The following is a 27,312-nucleotide window of genomic DNA, read 5'->3' as shown; positions in this document are numbered from 1 at the left end:
TCCATAGGGAAGTTTCCATTCCTTACAATTGTGAAGCTTTGTGTTACAAACGCATTTATACATGGTTATGGACTTAAAGAGGTAACTGTGAATTACTATCAATGCTGGAAACTCCAGTATCTTAAACCTGGATGTTCTTCTCAGACGTCACACATTTTGCAACATGCACTGTAGGTTACAGAGCCATCGTATTCTATGACCAGAGCTCCTGGGCAGCTATACGTGCATACTCATGGCATGCACACGTGCAGCAAATCCAGTGCCTTCAGGACACGCTAGATGCACTGAGCAAGCGCATATAAACTGTACAGTTCACACATAGCAGGTCTGATGCTTCTCCAAACTCTTTCACCTGCAGCAGGTTCATAGAGTAATAACTACGCAGGGGCATAAACCTTTGATCCTTTTATTGCCATCTACAGCATCGAACCCTGAATCTATTATGCACCTTCTTGATCCATCAATTCAGTGAAACAACTGGGCACCACTATAACTTCCTTTCTCCTCAATGTCTTTAGAGAAGTCCAGAATTTCTAGATATTCTGTGCAGACTGGACTACTGCACATATGGAAATCCTGCACAAATATAAAGAGAGATCTCTATGCACAGGGATAAGTTCAGGCCTACAGACTCTGTGCAACCTGGAAAAAGCAGAAACATAAATCTAAAGTTTTGTTTCCCTACAGCCCTTTTTATTCTCCAAAAGCTAGGAGTGTGTACTACTTCTCACTAAGAACTTCAGTTTCTGCCAGTCTACAATCACTAAATATATAGAAACCTTTATCTTTCCAACTGTTAAGATTACTAATAATACCCAGGTTACTTTTTGTTTCCTGCAAGATATTGTCTTGTTCCTGCTTTTGAGGAAACACTTTAAGAGCTTCTGAGAACTACAACAAAATGATGTAAAGTATTGGAATCATTAACCAAACTAGCCCTAAACTTCAATGCTAGTCACAGTTCAAATTGTACAGCTTGTATACAGTAGATGACAGAACAAGTATATTTTTCTTTTAGGGGACAGAGTCTCCTCTTATTTTTCCAGATTATGCTTGTCTTACACTGACATTAAAGAGTTTTTCCAAATCAGCCTTTATTCAGCTTGCCACAATATTTCACATGAAGTAGTTTCCATTCTCTCTCACGTTTGGTTTGTACCTCTCCCTTTTTATTTCAAAATCTCATTCACCAATTTGCAAAACTTTTTTTGGAATGTCAGCACTTCAGCAGATTCCTGCCTGCGCTGCTTTACACTCCAAGTTATAAGGCACCCGCTCCCAACCAATAGCACCAAATGCTGTGAGATGGAAGCTTTGCTGTGGACATGCCACCTCTACAAAAGTGCAGCCAAAGCATCACAAAAGAGATGTTAATTGGAGGTCAGGAAAAATATTTGTAGAAATAATGCATGACACTAGCTTTAAAAAGAAGCATATGCTTCTCAAGTCCAGTGACTTGCCTCAACATATTTTCTCAGCATTCTACAAGAAAGTATCATTCCAGAAGCCAAGACTTTCATGAATATCAACCACAAAATGCTCTTTGAAACAAGATATGTTTAGATCAATATTCTTCTTATGCAGTTAACACAATACTAAGCATTGATATAACTACTTGTGAAGGGATTTTTAAACAAATGCTCTTTTTTCAACCAGCATCATTTTATCGTAAATACGTCTTCCAGGCAAGCTAAGTTTGGTATCAGCCTTCAATACAATTATTTTTTCTTTTTTCTCTCAAGTTTACATTAGACCGTTTAGTGCAGAAATGCTCACTGCAGTGCCTCTGGCAGGCAAAGGTTACCCAGCTCTGGCGTTCCCTCTCATCCAACACAGCTGCTGTAGCTATGCAGCTTACCCCATGCCTACATCTGGAGCTGGGCTAGATGCTGACGAGCTATCTCACGGTCCTTCAGACACCGTTAAGATTCTGCTTGTGGACAAGGAAAGCTAATTGGAAGAACTGGTGGAAGAGCATTCAGCATCAGGAAAAACCAACCAGTCAATTCACAGACGAGAGGTCCAACTAAGCCCAGTCAGAGTGTGCAAGTATCATCAGTGAGCAAAACTACCTTTTCCATTTATACTTGGTAAAAAGTTTCAACAATTTCCTTTGCACACAGAGACCACTACAGTAATTCATGTCTTCACCACCCTGACACTGAAGGAATTCAGTATGGTCTGGCTACCAGAAGGCCACTTGGAAACTTAAATGCATCTTTCAGGGACATTCCACATCTATTTCACATCTTCTGAATTATTTCTGTCTCTTATTGAAAGGACTCATTTTGACTTGTCAGTTGTGGCCCGAGGAAAAGGCTTCATGGCTATGCAAACCCATGAAGTCCTGCATCTAAAAAGGGGAATTTTCAGTTAAGGGAGGCTCTGCAGTGGCATTTTTGAGAATGGCCCTTGGTTTCATACATCATTTTTTTCTACGAGTCAGTCTACAGGTCCTTCACTAAAAGGCAAAAACTTTTATACTTTCTTCAAAATTTTCATTAAGAATAAAAGAAATGAATGAAAACATTAGATTTAATATATGAATGACACGAAGCTAATTTTTAACTGCTGCGTTCTCAGCCTTTCAAATAGGCATGGAGTTGGGGCAACAGGTAGAATCTTAAATAATTAAGCACAAGGTTAAATCAAATGCAACTTAATCCATTTACTTTGAAAGTCTCTGTTAAAAGATTAATGGTTACGATGCTAGTAGCTGCAAGTATCAAATCACTCAGAAACTTGCAGGATGTCATAAGCTTTCATCTCTTCTAAATAACGTTAAAATTGTCTAGGATGGGACACCAGATACTAGATACACCAAACTAGGACTGGATACACCAGAGGGCTGTGCTGCCATTCAGCGAGACATGGACAGGCTGGAGAGTTGGGTGAAGAGGAACCTAATGAAGTCCAACAAGGGCAAGTGTAGAGTCCTGCATGTGGGGAGGAATAACCTCAGGCACCAATGCAGGTTTAGGGCTGATCTGCAGGAAAGCAGCTCTGTGGACAAGGACCTGGGAGTCCTGGTGGACACCAAATTAACCACAAGTCAGCAATGTGCCGCTGCAGCCAAGGCCAATGGTACCTGGGGTGCATTAGGAGGAGTGTGATCAGCAGGTCAAGGGAGGTTCTCCTCCCCCTCTACTCTGCCCTGGTGAGGCCGCATCTGCAGTACTGTGTCCAGTTCTGGGCTCCCCAGTTTAAAAAGGGCAAGGAAATACTGGTGGGAGACCAGTGGCGGGCTACGAAGATGATCGGGGGACTGAAGCATCTTTCCTGTGAGGAGAGACTGAGAGAGCTGGGTCTGTTCAGCCTGGAGAAGGCTGAGGGGGATCTTATCAATGCTTATAAATATCTGAAGGGTAGATGTCAAGAGGATGGGACCAGATCCCTTTCAGTGGTGCCTGACAACAGGATAAGGGGCAATGGACATAGACTGAAACACAGGAGGTTCCACCTAAACCTGCTCTGGGTGAACCTGCTTTAGCAGGTGGGTTGGACTCGATGATCTCCAGAGGTCCCTTCCAACACCAACCATTCTGTCATTCTGTGACAGTGATACACCAATACAAAATCAATGATGCATCCAAGTCTCTGATATAGCCATGCTGGGAAGTCCTCTAGAGGAAAGAGAGTCTTTCACAGGGCTGTTTTTCATTTATGGTTCCCCTTCCTTCCTGAGTCTTTCAAGTCTAGCCTGCTGTAGTCTGTTCTGCCTTATTTTTGTACCTCCTTCAGTTTGTTCTCTACATAAGCACGTAACATTGGCGAACTCAGACACTGTAGAAAGCATCCGAAGAAATTTAATTTTCCCCACTGATCTGGTCTATTTTGAACATTAAAACAAACAACCAGAATGCCAGAAACCACTACGTAATAGTGTTAAGTTTTCAAATAATCTTTGTAGGACCACCTCACTTGTGTAGGTGTGTATTTAATTTGTGTATGACTGGACAAGTGACAGAAAATAACAGAAAAAAAAAGGATCATCTTGTTTTGAAGGGAAAGGCAGAATACAGATGGAAGAGATTAATGAAATATTTTATTAAATGCATGTTTACTTTGCTGAGTCTTCTGCTGACTTTGAAAGGAAGAGTATCTGTTCTATGGGAAAGAAAAAAATGCGCAACTTTCTAACAGACAAAACCAGATTCATTTCTGTCAATGACAGTTAATAATTCATTTTGCCAAATCTCCATACTCACTAAATACCTGTGGATATTGTCTTTCCAGCACAAGTTTCTTGTTTTTGCTGACCCAGCATACTTTGTTGGACACAATGTTTCTCTGCAGGATTAGCATGCAAAAAAACACCACCTGCAAAAGCGCTTCAGTCAGTTATAAATAGATCTCAGGACAAAAAAGAAGACAAAAAAAACCCAAACCAAAACCAACAAACCCCAAACCAACAAAAACCAGAAAAAGACAATGTAAAATGACAATATACAACATTAACTTTCAGTTAATGCATTAAGAAAGCTACTGCTTCTTGTTCTTTGCCATTTTTCTCTGCTCAAAAAAATGTTTTAAAATCTAATATATTACATGCCCAATGCAAAGTGATAGCTTAATAATTGAGTAAAGCTGGTTAATGTGGTACACAGATGGGATGCTTCAGCTTCAGTGTCAGGGCAGACAGTCAACAGCACCAAAACAAAAAGCTCAGAGAAATGAAGGTTCAGTAGCTTTAGTGGGGCTTTTAAATACAGGGGCTGCATTCTGTGCTGATTTACACCTTCCCTAATCCCACGCAAATCAATGGAACTGCAGGTATTCTAGAAAATAGAATCTGGCCTTCTATGTTCAAAACTAGCTTTGCCACACACTGATATGAAGGCTGGTAATAAAGCCTACACGTCTGGAGTGCCCAACTCTATACATTACAGGAATTAATTTGCAGCTGTTTCTATCTTTGCCTAATAACAACTGCTCAGGTCAAATGTTCTGTTCTGGGTATTTGCCTCAGATAATTTTTTAAAATTAATTTCAACAGAAAAAGCCAGCCATCCCCACATATGTCTGCATAAAAAAAAAAAAAGAAGAATGTAGTAACACATCTGTGCATTAGACTAAGACCTTGATATTTGACACAGCAGTGCCTCTTTTGTCTGTGAAAAGCTGCCCAAAGTTGTCAAAGTTGTGAGCTCTTGGCATGTGTTCAACAGATACTTTGAGCAGCTAATTTTTCCAGCTATTATTAATACATTCTATTTAACATGCTTCTACTTCAGGCTGGGCTGGGTTTTTCCTAAAACTATATAGGTTTGGGTCCAAACACCCAAGTTGGAACAAGGAACCAGCCTCTCCTTATCTTTTAACTGCTAAGGGGACAGAGTGGAAGAGAAACTGGGATATACACGGGGCAAATAGGAAAAGGGCAAGAGAACTAGAAACTGAGACTTGGAAAGTGCATCAGCCAAGAGTCAGGGTGGGACACTGGAATTAAATGCAGACCTAGGGCGGGTAACAAATATGTGATCTTGAAAGAAGCAGCATTTAAGCCACAGGGATAAGGTCATACTGTGCATTTCTAACCTTTTTAGTACTTGATTTTTTTTGAGAGTAATAAAATTGTCTACATAGAAGTACTTTTGTGCAATTTCAAACAGATTAAAAAATAAACAAAACAAAAGATTCCAATGTAAGATTGGAAAATCACAGTACATCATTCACACAAACACTAAGATACAAAATGTACAAATACGCTTAGAAAACGTGTTCCGGTATACCACACGAGGAACAAGATCAAAACAGTTTGTTAAAATCCTAAAAGGGAATAGTAGACCTCTTTAAAGCTATAAATAATTCTGATTTGAGCATCAATGTGATTTGCTAGTTGTGCACTAAGCATTTTATCTTTTAGAAAGGTCTTATTTGCTTTAAAGTCTGTGCAATTTTATTATTTTAAGGGATTAGGATTATAGTGCATTTCAAGAAATTCTTTGAGCAGTGAGATAGTTCCTGGATTCCTTAAATAGTCTCCAAAAGACTCTTCTTGGCAGAACAGAGCATTACAACAACGAAGTTACACAATAAAAATGGGGTTTTGACATTAACTGGACTCCATTAAAGCAGACATTCGACCTTAAAATTTCTAGTGACATTTTTCAGTGTGGGAATAAGTTAAAACTATTTTTGGCATAAACAGTCATTTTGGATAGATAAGTCATACAGTAGTCCAAGATCATGGGTACATAGTTCATATTTAGATAAGTTCTTCAGTTTCCTTTCTAATTCAGTCTTTTTTATTCCAGAAACATCCTTATTGCACTATCAACCATATACTGATATATGCCAAAGTTAACACAATCTGCTTTTCAGGAAATTAGTATCTAACATAACTTATGCAAAAAAAAAAAAAAAAAAAAAAAAAAAAAAGAAGAAGGAGAAAAAAATTAATAATCTCCACTGTTAGGTAACTCCACTTTCTCAACTTCCAGAATCACTTCCCTCTTGTTGTTCAAGAGTATACATAGCAGTGGCTTCATTATCATGCTGTCATATATCTGGACGTCCGTAAGACCTTTGACATAGACCCCACAACATCCAGCTCTGGAGCCCTCAGCACAGGAAAGACATGGACCTGCTGGAGAGGGGCCAGAGGAGGCCACCAAGATGATCAGAGCACCTCTCCTATGAGGACAGGCTGAGAGAGTTGGGGTTGTTCAGCCTGGAGAAGAGAAGGCTCCAGGGAGACCTTATTGCGGCCTTTCAACACCTAAAAGAGGTCTACAAGAAAGATGGGGACAGACTTTTTAGCAGGGCCTGTAGCAATAGAACAAGGGGTGATGGTTTTGAACTAAAAGAGGGGAGATTCAGGCTAGACATGAGGAAGAAATCTTTTACAATGAGGCTGGTGAAACACTGGCCCAGGTTGCCCGGAGAAGCTGTGGATGCCCCATCCCTGGAAGCGTTCAAGGCCAGGCTGGACGGCGCTCTGAACAACATGGTCTAGTGGAAGGTGTCCCTGCACATGGCTGGAGGGTTGGACTAGATGACCTTCGAAGGTCCCTTCCAACCCAAACCATTCTACAATTCTATGATTCTATTTAAGGTTTCTTTCTGCAATTAAGACCTCTTTCTGCCAATACAATTTCACCAGCATTTTGACTCCAGTATTTCTGTCCTCAGACAAAAATGTAACAAAACAATGCCCATGCAAAAGCAGATCTACTAAACAGAAGCTAACGCATCAAGAAATCAATGCATCTAGATACTGTATTATCAGCATTAGCAACAACAATACAGGGTGTTTCAAAAAGATGGACCCAATTTCAAAGCAATAGTGATTTCAAATTGGGTCCATCTGTTTGAAACACTCTGTATTTTAAGACATCATTTTGGATTTCTCATAGACTTAGGTTGTATGTATCTCTGTACTGCCCCAACACAAGTAACTTTTAAAATATGTATGAAATCCTACTTCTATAGGGAATAACAAGAGGCCAACAGCTTTGAGGTAACCTTTTGAATTGTAATATCAAATGTATTAGCCACACGTGGGTAAAACAATATTCAAAAGCAACATCTTATATAAAATGTGAGCAATGCCAGGCTTAACTTACTATGAAAAAAGACGTTTCTGTTCTACTGTATAAAGGAGGAAAGTCTTGGAAGTATTTCCTAAAAGTCAGAACACATATACATAAGAGATCTTTAAACAGTCTTTTGCAACGAATTTAGAATACATTTATTAGCAGATCCACATGTTCTCTAAACACCTCTCATGCCGTGTTTCTGAACTTCAAAAGCTTTCCATTTTTTTGAAAGCATGGTCTTTCAAGTTATAAGCTAATCTTTTCGTATTAAGGCTAACAATTAATAAGTTTTGAGCAGATAAATATATTTTCATATCGAGAAATGAAAACTGACATAAAGAGAGCTAGACATGAAACATCTGTAATTATTAGTATCTTTTTGAACCTTTACAGCTGAAGAAATCACACACAGATTTTTCTCACTATATCAATAAGAGAATTTAGGAATAAGGTTTATACAGATAAATCTCTGGGCTCAAGATGGTGTCTGGCCTCTGCAACCACAGAAATCACTATTCAAGATGAAAACACCGGTTCCTTTCTGATTAAGCATGGAATTTCTGTCTGAGAGAGACTGTTAGATACATCATCCAAGCCTATGCTTCATCTTCTACATGCCTCTATTAGTTTCAGCAACCACGTCAAACTTCAGGTGGGCATTATCTAGAAACCATGCTGCTCTGACAGGACTCGGACTAGAATGGAAATTATTTTGCTACTACTGCAAATCCAGTAATTTATCTTTGTTGGCTTTGCCCAGTTGTTCCGTTCCATGGAGGACACCATCCCTGGAGATCTGTGAAGCTTCAGTGACACAGCCACCTGGGGGAACGAATTGTTCAGAAAACAGCTGAAGGGAGGTGATGGAAGCCCAGGTCATAAACTCATAATTCATAAACTTTCAGTGGCATTGCAAATATAAATTAGGTACTAGAGAAGGTGGGGATAAACAGAAGATTCAAAAGAAAAGGCTGTAATTGGATTTTAAAAAATTATTTTCTAGGAGAACTGCCAGCTGAAATTCCTTTTAGCGACCTTCAAGAAAGATATGGACCTAAACAGTAATTCATTTACTGTAAAGTCACTGTAAAACCCTTTTTAAAAGAACTATCAAGATCACATCAACCTGGACAAAGATCTTAATATGCCTAATGTAAGTGGCAATTAATAGACTTAGTTTTTCATTAAGTGCAGGAAACAATAATGACCAGGTCCGCTACAAAAGTGAACGCAGAGTTCTTCAGAAACTACACAGCACAAAAAGGTCAAGTAGAACCATTTTATGAATAAATCATGAAATATTTTCTGACTAGACTCTTGCTCCCCTTTCAAGTAAGCTGAGAACAGAATCTATCTTTGTCTTACTGAGAGTTCAACTCTCCTCCCTTCTCTGCATGGGGCAGAAAACACATCTGATTGCAGTAAGGGAATTATGCCTCTTACTCCCAAAATTTAATTTTTCAAATACTGATGTGGAAATAGCACAATAGAAGAGCAAAATTGTTATTCCTCATATATATATATCTCTCTCACTTTTTTTTTTTTGTGAAAATCAAAGTACTTATTTCTGAAGAGAGCCTGTATGCAAGAGGAAACAAACAAACAATTAATTCACCACTTTGGCTCAAAAGAGCAAGTATATGTTAGTTGAAGCATTAAAAGCATATGTATGGTAACTTCTGCAGTCCAAACCTTGGGAAGTCCCCCCTTATTAAAGATGAATGGAGGATCAGAAGACTTGTCAGTCTTGGCCTGGGTTATTTTGTGTCTTCCAGTATGAACTATACAAACAGGGCTTAGCATTCCCCAAAGAAAGGGCCTGAACACATAACACATTGTTAAAGTTTGATGATAGTTGGAAAGTATTTTGTGAGGGATTTTGTAAATAGCTCATTTCTTTCGAAAATGACCTAAGTATCTAACTCTTGAACAGGGAATTCTCTATCCAGGGTTTCTGTTTGCTCTAGCTGTCCCCTCTTTTCTCTCTTCATGACCCAGATTTCTCCAGAAAAAGACTCTACAGTTTTGGCTGAGATAAGCAGAACATTGCCACTTGTGGTCAATTTCACTAAGGATTAAAACAAAAATAAAGATTAGAGAATCTCTACAGTACTTCAAATATATATGCATATTTTTTCCAAAGACAGACACAGCCCTATATAGCACAGGAAAACTAAAACACCTTCAGAAAGACTATGATCCTGGCTAGGAAGACATTAGTTTTCAGAACATATAAAATTATCACTTGCTGCCAAACCTGAACATAGCTAGGCCTTTCTGGCAGTATGATGTAGCAGAAAACAATTTCAATTACAGTATCTGAACATTTTTCCTCCCCCTGTGCATAATTACAATTGTTCGCAGTGCTTCTTGGCATTGCTAGGCTTGCCCGTGCTGGCCACTGCATTGTTTAAAGCCAGCACCAGTTCTCAAAAGCAGGTACTGGATGTGCTGTAAAGGGAATTGATTTAATACACTGCTGATAAGAGGTAATATATCAGCGCACACTTGTAAGGGGTGCCAGCATACTAGGGAACGAAAACAGGAATGCAGTCGACAGGAATGTCGGCCAAAGATGATATCCTTAGCTTGCCATGTGCCGAAATATCAGCACATTTCTAATCAAATCCACGTGTGTGTGTGCGGGCGGAGCGAGGAGCCCCTCGGCGGGGAGGCCGGCAGGGGGAGTCGGGCGCCCGTCACCGCCGCGTCGGGCCGGGCAGGGACACCCGGGCGCCCGCCAGCCCCTCCGTGGGGACCCGCGGCTCACGGCCACGGCCCGTGGGGAACTTTCAATCAGCAGAAAGGCTGAGCGACTTGCCTGGTCATTTTGTAACACGAAATACGACTTCTAGGGAAAAACCCCCAAAGCCAAGGAATCTTCTCCAGCACTGCACACACCCTCTGAGCATCTTCATGATGAGTTACGTTACTATGTTAAAAGGAATTACTTCTATTGAACTACTTAGGATCTATAATTGCAGTACAATTTTTGCATGAGCGATTTTTTTTTTTTAAATCCTTTACCAATTTCGTGTTAATCCAGTTAACGTCCCAAGTAACACATCCACGTTACTAAAAACATCAGTATTTATAACAGATGTTCTTCCTTTGGTAGACATCTGAAAACTAAGCGCTGTTACAAACATATTTTCCCATCCTGAGCAATACCCTGAAATCTTTGTCAAACTTCCTCGCTTTCATCATTGCTCAACTCATCACACGAACCATCTGCATAAATAAAGATGTGAGCATCTGCCGTACGGCAAACGGTCTCAGGGGCAGATGTTTTTATCCTTGCGCTCATGTCACTGGCTTGGATACATTATTTGAACAGATGTACACAATCTGAGAGTGTCGTGTCCCACAGTGAAATGGCTCCAACTGCTTTCTATCAAAGTACATAAATGCTATTTGCACCTGCATTTATGTTAATGATATAAAGGCAGCAGGGGTTCCAGCCAAGGGAAGGCTGATGCTAAGAAGCACATTTACATGGCTAATTGAAGTTTGAGATCTCCCAGCATCAAATGACCATACTAATATGGATACAAAATGTACTAAATTATACAATGACTTTTAAAAAACCCACTTTTTTAAAAATTAAAATAAACATACTCAAGGACAAAAAACTGTGCTTTCAGCCTGTACTTTTCCAATTTATATTTTAAAAAGACAAAAAAGTAGTACATAAATTCCTAGATAAACCACAACAGCTTTATATTTCGCACACTAATTATATAAGATACACAGTTATTTCATGTTAGAGTCATTTAGTAAAAACATTCTATAAACCTGATAATGCCAAAAGTATATCAGTTCTCTAAGGCGCACTGGTATTTTGTCTCATTATGGAGCACTAAAAATACCCAGCACTTGCTCAACAGCAAATATTAACATGAGTGCAAATGACAGAATATGATGCTTCAATGATTTAATAATTCCTAGGAAAAAAATAAAATCCTAGCAGTTAAACATTTATCATTATTCAGAAAAGTGCATCTGTTTGAACATGGAGTTGTAATTGCTTGTTATATAAATGAGAATCGCCTTTCTTATAAAATATTCTAAATTGAGAAAAATACAGATGCCCTGAGGGAGTATGTATCAAATTACAGAAATCCTGCTATTACATGACAAATGGTAGCACTGAAGGGTTTACGTTGTCACTCAAAGAATTTGCACTAACCGTTACTTCCATAGTCAACTGAAAAATAACAAGCACTTTCAAAGTATAGAAAGACTGACAAAAATGCTATACTGAATGTAACTGATGGATAGGTTCTACTTCCAATACCATTCATTTCCCAACCTTTTATTTGTAAGAAATGTACCAATGTTATAGTTGTACACAAATCATTATAAATTGTTAACAGCCTTAACATTTTCAAAGTGCCATAACACATTTAAGAAACGAAAGTGATGCTTGATACGAGGACAACGAAAAGTGACAGTGAAAGAATAAAAAGAATACACTGAGACTAATATATTTGTCGAACATCATGATTTCACACTGATACGGCTCTTGGTCTGCATCTGGTTATGATTTCTAACATGAACTCTCACTTTCAAAGTGTACAATATGGCTCTTATAATTCATTCTGGATTTTTTTTTTGTTTAGAAAAGTCTTCAAAAAAAATCTCAAAGTGGATGATTCATCAGTTTCAAGCTTGCAAACAGCTTCAGAGTCTGTATTCTCCTCCCATTATTCAGAAATGGCTTTAACATAAAGATAACACATTCATTTTGACTACAATACAGGTCGAATTCCTGTTATTTAAAGGAAAAATTAAAATAAGGCATTTAAGTATTAGAATTAAGTATTTAAGTCATAAGCCATAAAGACACAGAGCACGCTGCAGGGTGGGTAGCTTCACACAACCGTAAGTACTGTCTCCCTTGAAAGAATAGTCCCATTAGACACAGAACTCATCAACTAAGATCAATTTGCATGACATCCTTCTGGAACAGCTTCCTCAGAATTATTACAGTATCATAAAAATACTCAGTCTTCACAAAACAGGTAAAGTATAAACTTACATGACAGTAAAAGCTCAAGGCTTCAAGTTAAGTAATAGACAGTGCTTTTCTTAATTAACATAACTACTAACAATGGAAACTTAACTGACAACCTGCAGTGGTTCTGAAAGGTCCATTAGAGCTTATGTCGTATCCATCAAACACTCATGTTTAAGAAGTATCATTAAAAATTACATGCAAGCTAAAAATCGTATTTAAACATTAGCACTGTGACACAGATCAAAAGAGAAAGGAAATTAAAGTCATGGCTACACATTTAGAGGCTTGGGAATACACAGTTGCAGTACAAATACCCTTACTAATAATGGAGGGCAAAATCCAAGATGCTAAATAAAATAAATAAAAAAAAAAATTTAAAAAACCCTAAATCAACAAAAGATCATTTCTGAAGAGAAAAAACATAGAAAAATATTGCTAAACACAAAAAACTTTAGTAAGGATAGGAATGCTGGAGAGAAGGCACTTAAAATCTAAAATTCTAAGCTTATATTTAGAAAATATTTATTTTCTTGTTTGTACCAGTCTTATAGCATAACTTGCAAATAGATTTGGCCCCCAGTTATACGGGGGTCAAATATTTCAATGATTTTCAAATATATAAGGATAAAAAAAATTGTAATAAATCCTGAACACTTAATTCTGCTGAATCAAACAAGAAGATTTATATATTTCAGGTTTCAACAAGAGGTGGTAACAGTAACTAGCAATGTCCTAAAGAAGACGACAATCTTAGCTATTGCCATTGTTTAAAGTGTTAAATGCTGCAGTATAACAGCTTCTTTTTTTTTTTTTTAAATCACATTAGGGTAGAATAGTAGACATGAGTTATACAGTGATTTATTAATGATGATGACATTTTTTCCACATTTTGAATCACAAGCATCTAATTTCTCAAAAAGAAGTATAGAAAGCATACTATACCTGCACAAAAAGTTAAAGGATTCTGCATTATGTCCTTTGATAGTTACAACAACGTTCCTGGAAAGAAGAAATACAGATACTTAGAAGTTCTGATAACTTTTCATAACCGAAAAAAACCAGGACAATGGCAACAGTTTTCCAAAATTATATTTCAGAATGGATCCCAGTATACCCATACATCATGCAAACCACCACCACAGTTTTAAACCAAGTGTTTCTCTGGATCACACATACCCTTATGCACTCTCCATATTTCAGCACTGGGAACAATTAACTTAGGCTTCTTGAATTGGAAACCCCCGTTAAGTCGGAAAAGAGGGCATGTCATGAATGTGTCAATGCATTCTGAAGAATCACAGACAATGTAGGGTTAAGCAATCATTTTCCTTCAAACATCTGACTGCATGGGTCCCATAAAACTCACTGACCAGCAGAATCTTCCATGGATGCTACAATGAAGATATTAGCTTGCATTTGTGAAGCAAACATTACACTGCCACCTCTCCTGAATTTGATGATGGTACTTATTGCAAAATTTGATGCATAATGTTTGACATAAAATAGCATTACACCAAGTGGCCACCCAGCAACTTAAGAGTTGGCTATTTCTTTCCATTGCAGTCAGTGTGTTGCTTATGCTTTAGTCAAGTCTGATTCAACAGTCAAGAAAGACAGTATAATACAACGACAATATAAAATTTTGTTACTAACCAGTTAGATTTTCTTTATCATAAAATGGCCTAGCTTTTGGAATGGCTACATAATAATTTGGTTCAGCTGAACATCACTAACATGTTAAAAGTCACACAATATAAAACTCTTTTCTTCCTGATGCAGTTGGAGGCTTTGGGAAAGTAACAGACAAGTCCATTGACTGACACAGATGGAATTCCCACTACTCGGGGGTTTACTTGGATCTAGGCTTTCATACCAGTGCATATCTATAACATTTCCCATGGGCAGGGCCAGCTGTGCAGATGTGGAGTTTGCTGACTTTCCTGGCCAATTCAACAGCTGGTAGAATAAGGAACAGTCCAGACACACGCTCAAGAGCCCCCTTCTGAGCACAAGAAGTATTATACTAAAAGATTGGGTTTGGATCAATAGAAAAACAGTTAGGACAAATTCTGAGGCAATTACCAAACACAATAATAAGCCTCGAATATGTTTCCCTACTATCATGCAATTGCCTCTCAAAAAGCAACGAAGAGGTTCCAGGAAGAAGATGGTTCTGTGGGCAGCAAGTAAAGTGTGGAAGAGGCAAAACCAATTCAACTTCAAGGACGCTCAGTACCAAAGCACAGAAGAAAATCGAGTGTGGCTGCTGTGAGGAGACCTCTCACACAGCAGACAGGTGAGGCTCTTTGGTATCTGTATGTTCTGGGCTGAGCCGCCCGCAATGAGAGCGCTGGAGTGTCACCAGCAGCTCCTGGCCAGGTTTGCCAAGGTGCCCCAGGCTGCCCCAAAGAGGCCCCATCCATGGTACTCGACTCACCAACCTCAGACCTGTCCGACCCAGCACGCAAACACACGGCGGCTCATCTCCGCACAGTTTTGTGTCGCGGTAACATAGACAACTCCCTCTTAACCTACAAGAATGGAGCAGACCACAGTGATGTAATTTTGGAACAGCAAAACACTTCTAGGAACCCGCATGGATTTTCACTTGTCACCCACAGTGTAAGACATCCTTCTTTAAGACTGTGTTGCTCAACAAGATCTTTTCACAGAAACAAATGATTTTCTCTTCCGCTTTAGGACTTCCAACATTTGAAAAGGTACTGAAGTACATACAGCAATGGATGTTCTTGTAAAAAACAACGTAAGAAATGATGTTCAAATGAAGGTTCTCAAAATTATTACTCTGAAGTCACATTTTCACAGGTTTTCATGGTCCCTCCCAGTTGTAGGGAGCATTATATTATTTAAAAGAGTGCCCCACTTACGGTTACTGCTTCCTCTTATAGTTACAGCAAACAAATCAGATTTCAGGATATGGATCAATAATTCTTAGAATACCATGCAGAAACATAAGCTCCACATCTTTTTCCAAGCATTCAGAAACCCTAACACTAGGACAGAAAATTGGACCATACAAATCCACTTTGTACAGGCATCTCTGATTTGAATTCAACTCTAGCTGCAACTAAGATAGCGGCTTTGATCTAGAAAATCCACTGCTTCTTTGACAGACTAGTACACTGATCATCTACTGTCAATAATAACAACAAAAAAGTATAATTTCTCAAATTAACTTTTCATCTTCTAGCCATTCATGATTTTTTTAATTGCTGTTATACCAAAGAACCTTTCATTGTCCTTTATTTTTGCAGATATTTAATCAAGTAACCTTCCTTTGTGGAAAAACTGAAAAGTTTGAGATTTTTAAGTCAGAGAAAGCTGCTTCTTATCATCCCTTCAAATTTTGCTATCCATTATTATACGTATTACTGTATTAAAGCATGTTTTCTTTGAACACAAATACAGTTTACAAAGCAAACCACATAATTTTGTGTGACTATCATGTCTGCATTTTACATTATTTTCCAATTTATCAACAGTGATACTGTCTTTTTGATCACTGCCTAGTGCTGGTCTTGTAACCTGCCCCACCACAACTTTCCTGTACGTATAACAATTCATGTTCCTTGACAGGACTGACAGTCTCTGACACCTTTCAGCCAACGGGTAACATGTTTAACAGATACTTAATATCTACATCTATTTATGTTTAGGACATGCATCGAACTGCAGTCTTCTTTCAAAAAGTTCTGAAATTTTGAATCAATGCACAGTACAGAAGTTGAAGGACACAACATCTATACAGCTACCCATACCTGCCCTCAGGAAAATTGATTTTTTTTTCATTTAACTGTAAATCTGGCTTGCCATAGCTACTTCCCATAAATAATTAGTTCATGTTCAGAAAAGAGCGCAACTTAGAAATAATCCATATCATCTTCTGTATTTAGAAAGAACTGGTATTGGACTCAAATACACCCAAGGGAGACTGTAAGAATGTTTGAACCTTCAGTATTCAATAAGAACAACAGGACATTCTGAATTATTATTGGTGTCCGACCTAAAATTTGTTCTGGATGTAAGAGTGTAAAACAGGTACAAAATTTAGTTAATAACTTTATTTCTATCTGGCATTAACATCAAGTTTTCTGCATCTGAGAACCTACCCCAATGACAAAACTTTAAAAATTCTATATAATCTTAAAATCTGTTTTGCTCAGCTGATGACTCTAACCATAGGACAATAAATATCATCATTCAAGCCACAGTACTCCAGAACTCAAAATAGGAAATCTGGTGCTGACTGGTCAGAGATGAATAGAAATCTATTACAAGAATTTCAAGTTAAGTGGAGTTGAAGCTGGATAGAATTAAAAAGTAAAATTTATCTTAATGCCACAAAATAAGCTCTATCATGCCTATACCTTATGTTACCACAGAATGAAAGGATAAATGAATTTTCAATGAGAAGAAGCAAAAATATCAAATAAACTGGAAAAAAACTACACTGTAAATTGGTCTTTAACAATTAAAGGAAGGAGAGCATATATATGTAATAATTGAAAAGCAATTTTCACTGAAAGATACCCACAGGTCTTTTATATGAAATTGGTGTCCTCATAGACAGACTGAATCTGAATATCAGGTGAACCCAATTAACCTCATTTGATGCTTGTCCATACCAAGACATTTATTTTAGATGTTGCACAAAATCCTTTAGGATACTACACAGAAAATGATGAATAGGCTGTAAAGGTTATGACATTAATTTTACTGTCATTCTCATGCTTTAAGCAGGCATCAAAACTAAGAATCTCATCCTCTGGGAAGGAAGAACTACCTGAAAGTAATTATGGTACTCATTATCATAACAGTATTAAACTAAACCACTATGACCCTAACTGAATTTTATTTTTGGTACCTTTTGTTAAAAGAACAAAGCTTCTCAATGATAACTGTACCTTCTAATGCAGTGAACATTAGTTCAGGTACTGGAAGAAAGCATCACATCAAATCTTATTATTTCATATTAAGCTTAATTATGAACTTTAATTTAAAACTAGGCATGTAAAGAAGTGTTAGTTAAATATTACTATGTAATTTCATTTCAGAAGGAAAACATTCAGCTAAGAAGAAAAATTAAATACTTAGTATAGTTTAGAAAATATGTTCTCCTAACAGAAGCCCATGAAATGTCAATATATACTTCAGAAGCAATTTTATTCACTTCATTTTTCACACCTGTTCTTCCATGTGCTGTGTCATCTTGTAAATGACAGTGCCATGAAACCATTATTTCCCAGAATTTAAAAACTTTTAAACAGAAATCAAGTCCCCAAAAAACATGAGTGTCAGTCTAACTTCCAGGAAAGTTAGCAAAATCTATTGGTATTTAAAGGCTGCGTTAGACTTGAAATAAATGATTAAAACCTTGAATCTACACAAAAATACTGAGGAAGGTAAAAATGACAGGCAAAGATTGACTAGTGCAATGCACAAAAGCATTTGTTCAAGCCAAAAGCCTGCAGTGCTTGGCTACTTTATAAAATCAAGCATAAGGCATTAGGTCAATTTGTTTAAAAAAAAAAAAAATAACACCTCCAAACCCCCAAACCCCAACAACCAAGCAATAGCTGATTTGCATTTCTGAAAACCTGCAAACATATTCTGCATTTCACTATCCAAATCTTCAGGTGCGTAAGTGTGATTTATTCTTATTCAAAATTTTCTATTCTAAATCTTATTTTCACACTAGGATTTCATCGTACATCAGTACATCTTTATCCTCCTATTCTATATCCAAAGAGATATGTGTGTAGTCACAAACAACAGCTTTCTTACAAGAGAAACTAGACACCGCTTATGCTTCCACAGTTAGGTAATTAATCAGGGAGAAATGTGTGTCCGTGGCAGAACTGGCTGGGCCCATTCGGTGACTTCAGCAGACAGCCAAAAAGAAACAGGAGCCTCATTGCAACTGGTCACTCTTCCCAGTACAAACCCAGCAGTACCCAAAACCCAGGCTATTTTTAAATTTTTGGTCATCCTATGAGATGGACCAGTCTGAAAGCATTTCCTGAACTTCCAGCCTTACACGCACCGAATGCCGCTGTGCCCATCCTGGGCAAAAATTCTTCCCTTCCCACTCCGTGAGGTGATGTGGAGGAGGGTTGGCTGGCACGCCTGCACTTGCCCATCTGTCAGGGTGGAACGATGCCTACATGACAGGCTCTATGCTACTTTCGATAACATGTTGCTGATAATAAAAGCTTATTTATGAAACAACATAGGGCAACTTCGGCGTTTAGCTTATAATAAAAAAGCAAATAAAAAGTGATTGCTTTTCTTGAGGAAATAAATCTTTTGAAACCAACTTCCGAGGGTTTTCGTCTTCGTTTGTATGAATAAAGACTAGCACATACACCGCAAGAAATCAGAATGTTCCACACATTTTTTACTATTGAAGACAGTCCAGCATTCAGTCTCAGTAATTCTTATTTTACAACTATATCACCAAGAATGCAAATTCAGGGACCTGAGGAAACAATTATAAAAGCTAAGTTTCTCAAAAGGATGCCTGGGAGAAGAGAAGCTTGAAGAAGGAGCAATATTGATTCTTCATTTCATGAAATGCATGCGTATTAAAACGTAGTTAAACAGTTTTTATAACTGTAAATAACCCCACCTATTTTCCCTTTGAGAAAACAACTCCATTCTGAAAAACTAAGAAAGAAGAGCAAAGAACAGCACAGTTGCTATTATGCCTAATATTAGACAATTCACAGAATGCCAAAAAATTAATATTTTTTTCCAAATTTCAAATGATAGATTGTCATTTCATGTTTTCCTTTAGTAAATACCTTCTTTATAGTACTGCTTTGAATGCCGTGAACTGGGGTCGTGTAAAGTTCCACATCTATATTAGCCATCTTTGCCATTATTCTGTATTAAAAGGTCAAAGCTTCTGATTTTAAAATATAGTCTTGGATTCTACTGTTGTGAAAATAACTGTGAAATGATGAATCAGGACAAATTGCCACATTTTGTTATTGATTCTGAGGAGAGCTGGAAACAATAGATCTGGAAAATACAAACTACTAATTGCATTTTTATAAGATACCACATGAAATCTATGCTGTCAACAGTTCTTACAATTTAAATTCAAATTAATTCAGCATTTAAACACATCAAGAAACAGAAACACCTAGCACTCTTACTTGGCAGTGACTACTCTAGAATCTACTTCAAAATTCAAACCGTGCAATTCCTTCTACTCCTGTTCCCACCCTCCATGTTATCCTCGTCCTAAACTAAGGAATAATGTATTGCATGGGTCCATACTGCTAAAAAGTTTTGCCAGGATTCTCAATAATGCAGTTTCATAAGACAGAATCCATATATCTTACAATTCCGTTAGCAATATATAATGCCACTCATAGTGGAACTGCAGTACACCATTATGGTTTTCAGTTTGCAATGCCTGATTAAATTGCAAGACTTTATGACTTTGCTCTTGCTCATAATTAATGACTGGTTTGGTCTAATAAGGAAAAATACATAATTTATCTTTCACTATATATCTGCTGTAGGACATTAACTTTCTTTTCAGATAAACAATATCACAAATACTAAACAGCTATTTCATTGCAGTTATAATAAAACTGACATAGGATGAGACACACAGCCGCACTGGTGTCCAGGGCTCCTCGCACACCCGTCGCGCTGGCAGGGGCCGGGCTGGCTCACCCCGTCCAGCTCCTGCTCCAAGCTCAGGGCTCTGTCCAGATGGGTCTTGAAAACCTCCAACCTCAACAAATGCCTTTCAGAATTTAAGTTGCATTCACCTCTTAACAACAAAGGATAGACTGAAAATCACAGTAACATTGGGTCCATGTACATAGGACAGATTGTTCCAGGAATTCCTGCCCAAATGCTCTCACCACACTTCAGAATTAGCTAACAAGCTACTAAAAAAAACACCTTCCTGTGTTTTGTGCTATGCTGAAAAATTAAAGAGAATTGGCCTGAGTGCCAGAGAACAAAGATATTTTGTAATAAATGGCCATACATATTTTTTTATTTAATTGCTCCTGCACTACAGATAAAGAGGTTATTTCAAAGAGTAGAATGAGGTCAATGTACAACAAAGGTACCAACCAAAATAGTTAAAGACGACCAAAGGAAAGACCAAAAAAAGGTCACTTGTGTATTAATTGCCTTTTTCCATCTTCCTCAACTTTGACATTTGAGGAATAAGCAGTTACTGGTAGCATAACGACAATTTTCCAGTGAAAATGAAGTTCTAGGATTCCGTTAATTATCAGTTTGGACTATAGAAACAACCAGCTAGGACTGCAATGCTGAAAGGAGAGCAAGTGTTCTGTTTTCTTAATTTGATAGTCCTAACATATTTTTAGAGATATTTGATACCTCAAAACTTACTCACACATAGTCAAAATGTATTGGAATGTCTCAGGTAACACAGCCCTTAAATTCCATTAATAATTTAAGGATTAAGACTAGAGTACAACACATTCACCAGCGCAATCTGACTGACTTAAGTTTGAAATGTGGCACTAAAGTCTTTGCAGAATCAGAGCTGGCCCTTAAATCATGTAAAGACTAAACAAGAAACAATCACTCCCTAATCACTTCTTCTATTTTGATTATGAGTTATTTGGACACTAACCTGAATCCTTCAGGGGATGAAAATAAAGTAAAACAAAACTTAACTGTGTCATTCAGGAGGATTTTGAGCAGGGTTTTTATTATTTTAATAAAGTCTGGACATGTTGTTAATGTTCTCCTTAGAAGAAAGGTAACCAAGAGCTGACAAAAAAGCAAAAAAATACTCCAAACTTTGCAATTCTGACTCAAATAATGGAATTATTTCTGACTTCACAGTTGCAAACTTGAGCATAGTACTAACTTTTGCCATGGTACTAAATAAGTAAAGTAAGCATCATCTATAGTTGTTTCTATAAGAATTCCCATTACAAAGTTTCTTAAAAACTCAGCTAGACAGCTTTCAGTCAGAAAACTACATTCTGACACGTATAATGTTTGTGCAGCAATATCGCCCATACAAAAATATGCTGCATTCTAAAAAGTAACTTCAATGGGTCTTATTCAGAGACTCAAGCAAAACAAGCATTCACAAAGTGGGGAAAAAAAAATAAAATAAGTTTACTATCACACAGAGTAGAGTACAAAGTGAGAAGGCAAACCTATGACCGTGCCAGATCAAGCAATAAATGAGCTAGGCCAAGATGGTATGTATTTCAAGGATGTTAATATTCAAATTGCCTATCAACTAATGACTTTTGAGAGAAAGTTCCCCTCCAAAAGTACTCACCTGTAACACACACATTTCTAAGGCAGAAGAAACAACGAAGAGAAAAAGGGTATTAGTGCCAAAAAAAAAAACCCAAAATAGAAGTAATACTGACCAATGCCTGAGACCAGTCAAGGCATACTAGATTCTACTGCCTAATTTCTCCCAATGAAAAAAGCTCTTAATAGGAATGGAGAGAATCCAGCGCAGGGCAGCAAAGATGATGAAGGGAGTGGAGCATCTCCCTTATGAGGAAAGGCTGAGGGAGCTGGGTCTCTTTAGCTTGGAGAAGAGGAGACTGAGGGGTGACCCCATTAATGTTTATAAATATGTAAAGGGTGAGCGTCACAAGGACGGAGCCAGGCTCTTCTCAGTGACAACCAATGATAATACAAGGGGTAATGGGTGCAAACTGGAACACAAGAGGTTCCACTTAAATTTGAGAAGAAACTTCTTCTCAGTGAGGGTGACAGAACACTGGAACAGGCTGCCCAGGGAGGTTGTGGATTCTCCTTCTCTGGAGACATTCAAAACCCGCCTGGACACCTTCCTGTGTAACCTCATCTGGGTGTTCCTGCTCCGGCAGGGGGATTGGACTAGATGATCTTTCGAGGTCCCTTCCAATCCCTGACATTCTGTGATTCTGTGTGAATTATACACTGAAATACTTAGTTTCTTATGTTGAAGGAAAAGGCCTATTTTCTTCAGCTGAACTCAAAAATAACCTCCAAATTCTACAGAAGAAGAAGAAGAATTCACTTAAGAATGTCTAACTATTGTGACACACAACTGGTCCTTGCAGATTGCCCTGTACTGAAAAATATACCTGATAACTAATCAGATGCTGTACTATGAATTGTCCTGACAGGTTTTGTGCTACACTGATTCTACCCCCAGACTTTTGCTCTAACATTGCTAACCTGGACTGTGCTTCAGGGCCAAAGGCCTTTTCTGCTGGATAGCTGAGTGTCCAGTACACTTTAAGAACACATATACTTTTAAAACCAGCAATGAAAACAGAATACTTGGATTTTCTTAATGCTGAACATTAAAAAGATTGCCCAACTATGTATTATATCCTATATTTCTCAAACATGATCCTACTCACCAGAAAGGAATATGTACTTAACAAATCACACTTTGAAAAAACATAAAAATCTAAAGACTGGTGTAAGCAACTTAAATCCTATGTGTCCTCCACCCTTAAAGTGTCCTAAGCATATAATAAACTGTTCCACATCAGAAGAATCATCAAATATTAAGTATATAAACTAAAGCATCTCACTGAAACACCTTCATAAAACTGAGAGTTCCAAGTTCAGCAAAAAAATGAAAAGGCAATATTTTACATAAGTTCTGTGAAAGTAAGTACCATAGCTGTTAAAGAATATTTTACACTTGCAGGTAAAAAGAATTCCCAACACGAAACCAACGTAGTCAAAATTATCTTGCAAAATGAAGGGCAGTTGGAGTCCCACAGCGGCAGAACGCAGCGGTGGGACCCCTGTGGAAGCTGCAGGCACAGGAGCCCCAGCCCCGCGGGGAGCTGAGCGCAGGCAGAGCAGCCGGCACCGACCTCCACAAACCACCGCGTACAGACCCGGCAGAGCTCTCAGCTCATCGCCCGCATCCTTTGCTCATACAGCCGCATCCCTCTCATCTTCTGGGAAAGGGCTGTCGCCGCTTCGATGGATTCTCCTGCACGGAATGCCCCAGTTCCCTGGCTGGGAACTCATGGAGGTCTGACCCAACAAAGCAACCACTGGGCCAAAGTGACTGATACAGCATTTGTTTTAAGAACAAATCAGAACACAGAAGACTACATTTTCTAGTGAATCAGATATAAACGCATTTCTTAATACCAATCATAACATTCAGATAGACAAAAATATTCCACAGGCTCATCTAGATGTGGTGACATTGCTTGATTGATGAGCGTGCAGAAGCAACATAAAATAGCGGCTGTTGTTCAAACGGGTAAGCCATTCACCACGCAGTATACAGGACAACACTTGCAAGACAAAGCATATACCCATATTCCATTATTTGCTTAAATGATACCTTTTCTGCAGGATTTATTATTGTCAGCACAATGTTACTGATGAAACATACCTTCTTATTACAAAAACCTTCACACAGATAAACATACAAAAAAAATTAAATCGAAGTCTAATCCGTCCTAGTTCACTGCCTTCACTCACTTATCTTGTGCTGTTTTCGTTGTGCAAATAATCCTTGCCAATATAATTTTCATTTTGGTATCTACCACCCTGTTTGTCATTTGAAAAATGTTTAAAGACACAGAGCTTCAAAAACTATCAGACATACTTAATGAAGTGTCCTCAAAACATGTTCATGGAGCAAAAATGCGAAATAAACATGTCAAAATTATTCCTGGCCACTGTCCAGCAACCAGCTGTGGTGCACAGACTATGTTAACCCTGGGAACATTCTTCTTTCTCTATGGGTCTCCAGCTTCGCCTTCTGTTCCTAAGGATATTTGTATTCCTAATTCATTCAGTTAAATCTCAAACTAAGCAAGACCAAACTGAATTAGTACTTCAAGAGAAAAACAACGAAGCATGACCAAGCTTTTAGAACAACTAGGCTTCTGTGATTTGACACACAGTACCTTTTCATTAATTTCCCATTAAAAACATGCTGTGGGACACCTATACTGCTTGAGTCATGTCAAGTCTTCAGATTCTAACACCGAAGTTCTGCTCACAATAACTAAATAACCAAACCTTTTTTTTTTGTTTTAAACAGCACTAATTCCTACATGGTCAAATTCAATCTTTGGTAGTCAGTGTCTCTAAATTTCAGTAGAGTTTTAACTATTTGAGACACTGCTCAAGCATGCACGGAGAGAGTTAGGAAAGGCAAAGCTTACCTGGAGCTGAAACTAGGAAGAGATGGGAAAGGTGACGAGAAGGGATCCTGCAAGTGCACTGGCACCAACAGAAAGGCAGAAGAAAATGTGTGCCTTAAGCTTAATGGTGAAGGGGACCAAGTCACAGAAGACATGGAAAAGGCTGAGGTACTATAATAACATAACTTTACCAACAGTAGATGAAGATGAGACTCAGTAAGCAAATGCTTAAGATAACTGGGCATGTACAAATTCAGGAGGATGCATCCCAGAGTGCTGAGGGAGCTGGTCAGCCTTCCTGCAAGGATGGACTCTATCATTTTTTAAAAGTCATGGCATGAAGGGAGTTTCCTAAAAACTGGAAAATGGCACACTGCACACCCATCTTCAAGACAGGCAAGAAAGATGATCTGGGGAACTACAGGTCAACCAGCCTAATCTCAGTCCACAGAGAGGTACAGAGCAAAGCCGCCTAGAAGCCATTTCCAGCTATGGGAGGGGTAGGCAGGGGGCTGGTAAATCACACCTGACTAAGCCAGCTACTTGCTGTGATGAGATTACTAGTCCTGTGGATAAAGGGAGGGCAGTGGGTGTTGTTCATCCTGACTTTATGAAGGTCTTTGACATGGTCTCCATAGTATCCTCACAGCCAGATTGGTGAGACATGCGTTGGAAAGTGCATGTTAAGGTGCATGGAAAACCAGCTGGACTGTCAGGCTAAAGGGTGGTGGTGATCCGTGGTATGAAGTCCAACTGAAAACCAGTTACCAGTGGTATGCCTCTGGGATCGATCCTGGGCCAACAGTGCTAAACGTCTTTATTAATGACCCGGACAACGCAGCCGAGTGCACTCCCAGCACGTGTGCGACCAACAGGAGCTGGGGAGCCGGAGGGCAGGGCCTCTTCAGGACCCAGACAGGGTGGAGGAAACAGCTACCGGGAAACTGTGAAATTCAACAAGGGCGAAGGCAAATGTCATCGCCTTCCTATGGAGTAACCTCATGCAGCAGTACAAGGCTGGAGCTGACTCGCCCCTTCTGATCAGCATTAATTGTAAAATTCTTCTTTAAATCTTCACTGACAGCACGCTACTATCTGCCTTTTCAAGGTGCACGTCTTATACTTTCTAAATTTGGGCACATTAGTTCTGCTTTACCTCCATTTTCCCCACTGTTCCATGATTTGTTAAAACTCAAAATTAATAATTCACATAGCTTCTAAGCTTTTTTTTTTTAGTATCTGTAGGTGTCAGTGCAGCAGATTTAAAAACATTTAATGTTAATAGCTGCAGGTATGGTGATATGTTCTTTCCATCACTAATGATGGAGATGGTGAGATGTTAAAGCATAATCCAGCCTCTTTCTGAATACAGAACATAATATTTATTGAATATTTATGCCTTTTTCCGCACAGCAGAAATTTATCATCCTTGCCCATTATTGGACTTCCATCATTACTAAGCTTTTGTATCCTTCAAGAACACCCTCTATAAGAACTCTATTGTACTCTACTGCCCACAGATTTTTATTAATATCTATACCTCCTTAACCAACTGCCTCCAAGCCATGTAGTGCTTGCCATCATCAGCTCCCCATTCTTTAAACTGTATTGCTAACTTCACTCCCCTTCTTACCTTGTTTTAACCACGTTTTAATCATGTTTCCTAAGAGCTCTGGGAGTATCTGAATGAGCAAGCAATTGTCAAGTTAGTCAGATTCTTATGGTTAAGTATTCCTTGTTTTTAAAGTTTGCTCTTGTTTTAAAGATTAAAGCAGGAGATATGTGCATGCAGAATCTGCTCTTGGCTCCTAACATGCCAAGTTAGGTCACAGTTCCTAACACATCTGCACTACTTATTCTACAGGCATCAGAAAGAAAACCTGTACAGAATTAATCAGAATAAAGTAGATTTATTTCATAGAAAACTGTCACATATTTATGTATGAACAAGCATTTTAGAAGCTTCAGAAATTGATCAGTGGTCATTTGATTTACCAGTACAAACTCCCCATACATGCAACAGACTGAATTCTCTTAATTCTCTTAATTTTCATTCATTCAATACAGAACAAGTTTTAAGGAACTACTCATGTTTCTAGACTTCAATTACATTTATTAAAAGCCTCCAATATACTTTGTCAGTTAAAACACACAGTACCACTCATCTGAATTGTGAGAACTCAAAGTAGAAAACAGAAAGTTTAATATACAAAACCACAGAACAGTCTGTAAGGTTTTGTTGTGACATTTCAGTTTTCACATAGGTTCTTTGGGTAAACGCTCATTAAAAATGTTTTAACATACAAGTTATTTGGGTCCAGTCTAATTTTCACTACAAAGTTGTGTTTTGTTTTTTTAATTTATTATTTTGCTTTATCTTTAAAAATTAGCACTAAATAGCAAAAATATACAAGCCTGGACAAAGAACATGATATCCTGTAAAGATTTAGATAAGAGTTTCAATATGGAAAGAACATTAGTGAATGCCTTTCTGTAAAAATAAAAATCAATGCTTCCCTTGCAGCAAAGCAGAAAACCCTGAATATTATTTCTCTCACATTCACTTTCTCTCTGTAAAGTC

The 27,312-nt window shown here is 38.2% G+C and overlaps 1 protein-coding gene across 6 annotated transcripts in view; it reads right to left on the bottom strand.

Annotated features, from left to right (window-relative positions):
* Positions 1-27,312, bottom strand: part of ZNF438 (zinc finger protein 438) — a 54,764-nt gene that overhangs the window by 7,325 nt on the left and 20,127 nt on the right. For 2 of the 6 annotated variants that reach the window (XM_065630041.1, XM_065630040.1), the window contains exons 4-6: positions 13,504-13,560; positions 7,569-7,626; positions 4,209-4,320 (exon numbers count right to left, since the gene is read on the bottom strand). In XM_065630041.1, coding sequence (XP_065486113.1) covers positions 4,209-4,305 — 97 coding nt within the window. In that variant the 5' untranslated portion in view covers positions 4,306-4,320; positions 7,569-7,626; positions 13,504-13,560. The remainder of the gene's footprint in view (positions 1-4,208; positions 4,321-7,568; positions 7,627-13,503; positions 13,561-27,312) is intronic. The other 4 variants (XM_065630045.1, XM_065630044.1, XM_065630042.1 and 1 more) reach the window with 3 other exon arrangements.

Source organism: Caloenas nicobarica, chromosome 2, assembly GCF_036013445.1.
Source record: "Caloenas nicobarica isolate bCalNic1 chromosome 2, bCalNic1.hap1, whole genome shotgun sequence".
NCBI lineage: Eukaryota > Metazoa > Chordata > Aves > Columbiformes > Columbidae > Caloenas > Caloenas nicobarica.
The sequence above is the reverse complement of the archived record's forward strand: the minus strand, read 5'-3'. Positions and strand labels throughout refer to the sequence as shown.